This window comes from Heterocephalus glaber, unplaced genomic scaffold (assembly GCF_053883595.1).
Source record: "Heterocephalus glaber isolate CG9 unplaced genomic scaffold, H.glaber_assembly_v1.0 deba00001531, whole genome shotgun sequence".
Lineage (NCBI taxonomy): Eukaryota > Metazoa > Chordata > Mammalia > Rodentia > Bathyergidae > Heterocephalus > Heterocephalus glaber.
The window spans coordinates 18596346-18603387 of NW_028258329.1; the positions used below are offsets into that span (position 1 = coordinate 18596346).

Genomic DNA, 7042 nt, shown 5'->3' on the forward strand with positions numbered 1-7042 from the left:
CAAAAAAAAAAAAAGAAACAAATGTTGACAGTGAATTTTAGTGATATGTATATGGTTATTTTATTCTTACAAATTTTCTGTAGATAGTAAATTTTTCAAAACAGATAATAATATCAAATTAGGCTTTCGGGTCATAAATTAGTTTCATGGACAGCATAAGTCAGGTAACAAAGACTTTTACAATGGGATAGAGAAACATCTTTTCAAACTTTGGTTTGTGTTATTGGTGTCCTTAACATTAATGTTGATGTTATTGATGGGTAAACACAAAGCATATTCCCATTTTCAGAATCCTCAATTATTTGAGTTTATTTAAATGGATTGCTCTTAGAAGATTTCACCCCTGGTGAATTTTAAAGTTATCTCCACCACGCTATTTTGCTTATAGTTAAGGTGCCATCTTGCTAGCTGTACTAAGAATTGATCCACTTTGTAGTGGTTTTTCCCTCACTTTGAGTCTAAATGCTCAAAATTCATGCTCTGGAGTCAAGAAAAGAATTTAAAATTACCCAGATTAGTAAAGGAGTCAGAAGAAGAATAAAATCTGTGGAATTGAAAAGAATAGTTTCTCACCTAGGAATAGTGGCACATACCTATAATTTTAGCATTCTGGGAGACTGAGGCAGGAGGATTGCAAATTCAAGTCCAGTATGGGAAACTGAACGAAGTGAGATTCTGCCTCAAAGTAAAACATGAGAAAAGGGATAGGGATGTAGCTCAGTCCAAAGGCCCTGGGTTCAATCCCCAGTACCTCAAAAAGAAAAGTTTCTCAAAGCTGAGCTGAATATAATACAGTAGAAAATGAGAAAAATAATAATATTGGAATATATTAATAGGACCATGACATATTAGCTATCCACTTACTTAAGAATTATGTCCCATTTTACAATGAGTAAAGCTTCTAGTTTAACAAAAGATGCCAGGCCTGCCTTGTGCTCCTGAATATTGGATTGAAAATGAATTTGTATCGAATAAACAATTATGAACAAGTATATATCAATAAATTAGCTAGCTAGATTAAATGGACAAATTCCTAGAAGAACACAAACAATTAACAGATTTCAGAAGAAATAGAATAGCTCTATAATAGGTACAAGGATTTAATCAGTTGTCAAAAAATTTCTCCTAAAGAAATGCCCAGGACTAGATAGCATCACTGCCGGGTTCTACTTAAGAATTAACACTCTAGGGCTGGGGATTTAGCTCAGTGGTGCCGCCGCCCACCTTGCAAGGGCAAGGTCCTGAGTTCGGTCCCAGGTACCCCCCAAAAAAAAGTAAGTAAAAAAGAATTGACATCTAGCATTTATTATGGTCAACTGATTATTCAAGCAGGAATCCAAGACAGTTTACTGGGGAATGAGCAGTCTTGATGAAGTAATACTGCACCAGCTGTAAAGAATGAATTGGACCCCTACCTTGTGCACAGTTTTACACAAAAACTTTCTGAAGCTGCTGTAAGAGTAGTTTTAAGGCACCATAGCAGTATACTATCTAAGGATTTTTAAATTTTTTTTTTATTTTTTGAGATACTAGAGGTTGAGCCCAAGGCCTTCACAATGAGCTATTTATTAATTTATTTTTATTTTTTATTAATTTATTATTTATTAATTTATTTTGTGACAGAGTCTCACTAAGTTGCCCAGGCTGGTACTTAAGCCTTCCAGAGTACAGGGCTTAGAAGAAATCTTTAGTAAATGTGAATGTACCAATCAGCTGTAGTTTCTTTAAGCAGCTTCTCTGGTTGGATAAGAGTTCCTCTGTTTTACTGAATATAATAGTTCACTTTTTCTTTTTGTCCCTACCCCCATGCCATGTTTTCAGAAGTGACCAAAGTTCGAAGAAATCTCTTCAACCAGGAAATGATTTCTCCTTCAAAGAGATCACTAAAGCGGGGCCTGCCTAGAAGTCATTCTGTGTCTGCCTTGGAAGGTCTGGACCATAAACGTGACAACTTCAAGAAGGCCAAAAGTACTACATGTCAGGGTAACCAAGAAAGGAGCCGTTTTGTTGGTGACAGACTTCCCGGTGGCGGTGTCCCCTCTTTGATTCCTGATTTAGTCTTCCCTTTTTCTCTTGGTCGGTGTAGCTAATAGGTTTGTCATTTTTATTTATCTTTTTAAGGAATTAGAACTTTTCTCTACTGCTTTTCTAATCTCACTTTCATTTATTTCCTTCCCTCTCAAATTATTTTGGTTACGGTGACAAGTTAGTGATTTGAAAGCTCTCTTTTTCTTTAATACAAGTGTTTACAGCTATAAGTTCCGCTAAGCACTGCTGTAGCTGTAGCCTGTAAGTTTGGGTATGATGTGTTTTCATGGTAATCATCTCAAAATATTTTCTAATCCCTTATGATTTCTTCTTTGACCCATTGGTTATGTATCAGTCTGTTAATGTCTGTATATTCATGAGTTTCCCAAATTCCTTCTATTGATTTTTAGTTTCGCTTCATTGGTGTTGAAGAGTACAGTATGACTGAATTCAGTCTTTTTATTGTTATTTTTATTTATTTATTTATTTTATTTGGTACCGGGGATCGAACTCAGGACCTTACATTTGCAAGGCAGGCAGCAGCACCACTGAGCTAAATCCCTGGTGCAAGTCTGCCAGTTTTTTCTTTTATGTATTTTGGAATTCCATTGTTGGGTGGGTGTATATGTTTACAATTGTTATTTCCTGATGAATTGAACTTTTTGTTAATATGTGACCTTTTTGTCTTTTATAATCTTTTTGGCTTAAAGTCTGTTTTGTCTCACAATAATATACCCATCCAGCTTTTGCATAGCATACCTTTTGCTACCTTTTTACTTTTAACCTCTGCGTTCTTAAATCTAGATTGAGTCTCCAGTAGATAGCATGTATGTGGATCATGTTTTCATAATCCTTTGACCAATTTTTGCTTTCTTATTGTAGTGGTTAAGCCATTTGCAATTTAATGTAATTACTGCTAAGGAATCACTTCTGCCATTTTTGTATTTGTTTTCTGTATATTTTATGGCTTTTTGTTCTTCAGTTACTCTACTACCACCCTTTTTGTTGTTATCTGATTTTTTTGGTAGGGTACCATTTTGATTCCCCTCTATGTGTGTTTTGTAATAATTGTTTTAGTGGTTGGAGACACAGTCGACATCTTAAACTTAAAAAATCTAGTTTGTATAAAACCAAATGAGTTTCAGTAGTACTCAAACATTTTGTTATTATATATTTCTTTCCTCCTTTTTAACATTGTTATGTCATAGAATACATCCTTATACATTTTGTGGCCCTAATGTAGATTTATAATTATTGCTTTTTGCATTTGCCTTTTAAAACATAAAGGAAAAAAGAGGAGTTGCAATCAAAAGTACCATACTACTACTAGCTTTTATATTAACCTATGAATTACTTTGCCAGTATCCTTTCTTTTCTTTATGGCTGGCTAATGTCCTTTCATTTGAGCCTGAAGCACTCCAGATTTCCTTGGAGTGCAGGTCTGCTGGTAGTAAACTCCTTCAGCTTTTCTTGGTGTGGGAATATCTTAATTTCTATTTTATTCTCTTTTTTTGGTACCGTGGATTGAACTCGGGTCCTTGCACTTACGGGGCAGGCTGTGGAACCACTGAGCTAAATCCCTGGCCCATTTCTATTTTATTCTTGAAAGATATATAATTCTTGGTGACTACCTTTTTCCTTTCCTTGAAGGATGTCATCCACTGCCTTCTGTTGCTTCCAAGATTCTCTCTTCATCTTTGGGTTTTGATAATTTGACTATAATGAGCCCCTGTGGACCCCTTTAAGTTTAAACTGCCTGGAACTCATTTAACATCTTTGATGTGTAGAGTAATGTCTTTCATTAAATTTAGGAGGTTTCCAACCATTTCTTCAAAGTTTTTCTGCCACTTTGTGTCTCCTTCTGGGACTCCCATGTTGTGTGCAGCTGTATGCTTGATGGTGTCCACCGGTCCCTGAGGCCTTGTTCCTTTTTCTTTCTGCTCATATTGCATAATTACTGATTGCCTTATTTTCGAGTTCAGTGATTCTTCGGCCTGTTCAAATTTGAGATTGAACTCTGCTCGTGAAGTTTTGTTTCACTTATCGTATGGTACTTTGGGGGCTCAGTGACGCTTAGTGGAAGAGTGTGTGTTTAGCATGTGGAAGGACCTGGGTTCGATCCTCAGTCCCTGAAGATAAAACAGTCATTATACTTTTTAGCCCCAGAATTTGTTTGGTTCCTTTTACCATTCTTTTTCTTTTTTTTTTTTTTTTTGGTACCAGGGATCGAACTCAGGTCCTTGAGCTTGCACAGCACGCGGCGAAACCACTGAGCTAAATCCCCAGCCCTTATAATTCTTTTTGAGACAGGGTCTCACTATCTAGTTGAGACTGTCCTTGAACTCACTATGTAACCCAGGCTGACCTCGAACTCACAGAGATCCTCCTGCCTCAGCCTCCTAAGTGCTGAGATTACAGGTGTGTGCCATTGTGCCCAGCCTTTTTATAATTCTAATGTGTTGCTGATATTCTCATTTTGTTCATATGTTATTTTCCTGGTTTTTAAAAAGTTCTTTTTCCATGGTTTCATGAGTTCATGAAACATTTAGAAAAGCCAGTTTAACATTTTTGACTAGTAATTCCAATGTCTGGTTTTTGTTTGTTTTTTTTTAATCTGAGGGCAAAAAAGAGTTGTATGTAAAAATATTTCTATACAATCTTTTATACTTACTTATGTAGTTGCTTTACTAGTGCTCTTTAATTCTCCATGTTGTTCAGGAAAACAACATGTTGATTGTGTCAGTCTGAAGGACTCCTTTACTTTTCTCTTGCAGGTCTGCTAATGACAAATTCTGTTCTGTTTTGTTTTAAACTGGGAATGTGTAACTTCCTTCTTCATTTCTGAATGGTTATTAGGTATAAAAATTCTTTCCCAGATGTTACCACCACTTCAGGCAGCTTTGGTGTTTCCAATTCTAGTAAATTGCAGGAGTTCCAGGCCACTCTGTCCCATCCTGAGGCTGCTGGGCTGCTAGTTTTCAAAGTGACCACTGGGCTGGGGAGGGCGTGGGCCTGGGGTGGGTTACAATTCCACAGAGCTCATTGTGCTTGCTTACTAAGTTCCAGCTACTTTTCTTGAGTAAGTACTTCCTAGATTGTTGGAAACCTGTAACTAATCTCCAGAGCCCTAAAAAGACTGATTTTCCATTTTTGCTGGTGTTCTTATTCCTTTTATGGAGGTCGTTCCTGTTTTCTGAGGTCTTCATTCCACCATCCCTACTGATGTCATTCCTTTCCTTTCCTTTTTTTTGTACCGGGCATCAAACTTGGGACCTTTCATTTGCAAGGCAGGTGGTGGAACCACTGAGCTAAATCCCCAGCCCATGGCATTCCTCTTTCTGATCATATAACTCACTCTGAAGCATCCTCCCATGAGTAGCTCAACTACCTAATTGGAAATACTGTGCCAGGTAAATTTATCTTAATAACACTTGCATGGCTTGTGATCATTTTTATATATTTTATTTCATTTAATCTTCAGCACCAGAACCTACTAACAAATATTTTTCATTTTTCAGGGTGCTTATTAGAGAAATGTGTAATATTTCCCATTGGCTTATGTCATCATTTAATCTCTAATAGTGCTAATAAACTGTTCTCTCTTGTTAAGTCCTATGAGCACAGTACTTGGCTCAAAGATTAAGATACTTACAACTAGCCAGGGATTTAGCTCAGTGGTTTCGACACCTGCTACACAAGCGCAAGGACCCGAGTTCGATCCCCGGTACCAAAAAAAAAAAAAAAAAAGGAATGTAAGATACTTACAACTAGGTAATAATGCTGCTGTTTGAGAAGGTTAAGTGAAATGTATAGTTGAAGCTGCTTTTCTGAAATTTTAGGTTATCACAAGCTGCTGACTAAGAGTGTGGCTGAGACTCCAGTCCATAAGCAAATCTCGAGGAGGCTCCTTCACAGACAAATCAAGGGCAGGTGAGTGACGTTCTCATACTGGACACAGCACTTGATCTTGAAGGTCACTGTTTGCCTTCTGTTGACCTTCATTACTTAAATCTTAACCATGGTGCTTATAAGCAGAGAGCATTTCGTAAACTCTGGAGGCAGACTGTGTTATTATCTGGCCTCTTTCACTTGGCATAATTATTTTAAGATTTATGCATGTTGCTTGTATCAGCAGTTTCACCCTTTTTATTGCTGAGGAGTATTCAACTGAATGGATTTCCCAGTTTTAAGCTCCTGTGCCTGTTGACGTGGGGAAGGGTGTGTCCTCAGACCCACCAGGCAAGGCTGGAAATCCCAGCTGGGCCTTTGCTGGGCGGTGGGGGGGCTGTGGGTTTTTTCCTTGGATGCTAGTTGGAGCAGGGAGTTACTGTCTCCAAATGTTTGGTCATGATTGCCTGCCCCTTTCCTGGTTCTTCAGCCTGAGAGAGCTGGCTTTCCTGGGATTGTTTTTAGTCTGTACCTGTGGCACATTTATGTTGTTAACTCTGCCAGCATAAAGTCAGGGATACTCAGCAGCAGAAAGAAAATGCAGAGAGGGCCACTACCCTTCTCTCCTCAGGTCTCAGGTCTGTGCCAGGCTGCCACCTCTCCACCTGTCAGAATTGTCTTCTGCTTGTTTTTCACAGAGCATGGAGGGGTTTTTAGCTGCCCTTTCAAGGGGACAGGGAGAAGTGTATCTGCATCTTGCTGCAACTCCCTCTGGGCATCATTTGTATATAAATTTTACACATTTATGAAAGTTTATAGGATAAATTGTGAGAAGTGAAGTTGATGGGTCAGAAGTCCTTGCCAAACTGCCAGAAATTAAAGGTCTTAAAAACTTAAGCTGGGGATTTAGCTCAGTGGTACCACACCTGCCTTGCAAGCACAAGGTTGTGAGTTTGATCCCCAATACCAGAAAAAAAACTTGAGTATTTAGAGCCAGGCATGGTTGCACACGCCTGTAATCCCTAGTTCAAGGCCAGCCTGGGCTACATAGTGAGTACAGGGTCAGCCTGAACTACAAAGGGAGACCCTGCCTCAAAACACCAAAAAAAAAATTTTTTTTGAGTGT

The 7042-nt window shown here is 38.2% G+C and overlaps 1 protein-coding gene across 1 annotated transcript in view; it reads left to right on the top strand.

Annotated features, from left to right (window-relative positions):
• Positions 1–7042, top strand: part of Ticrr (TOPBP1 interacting checkpoint and replication regulator) — a 46697-nt gene that overhangs the window by 31434 nt on the left and 8221 nt on the right. The window contains exons 15-16 of the mRNA XM_004852766.3: positions 1822–1983; positions 5868–5958. Of these exons, the coding sequence (XP_004852823.1) occupies positions 1822–1983; positions 5868–5958 (253 nt within the window). The remainder of the gene's footprint in view (positions 1–1821; positions 1984–5867; positions 5959–7042) is intronic.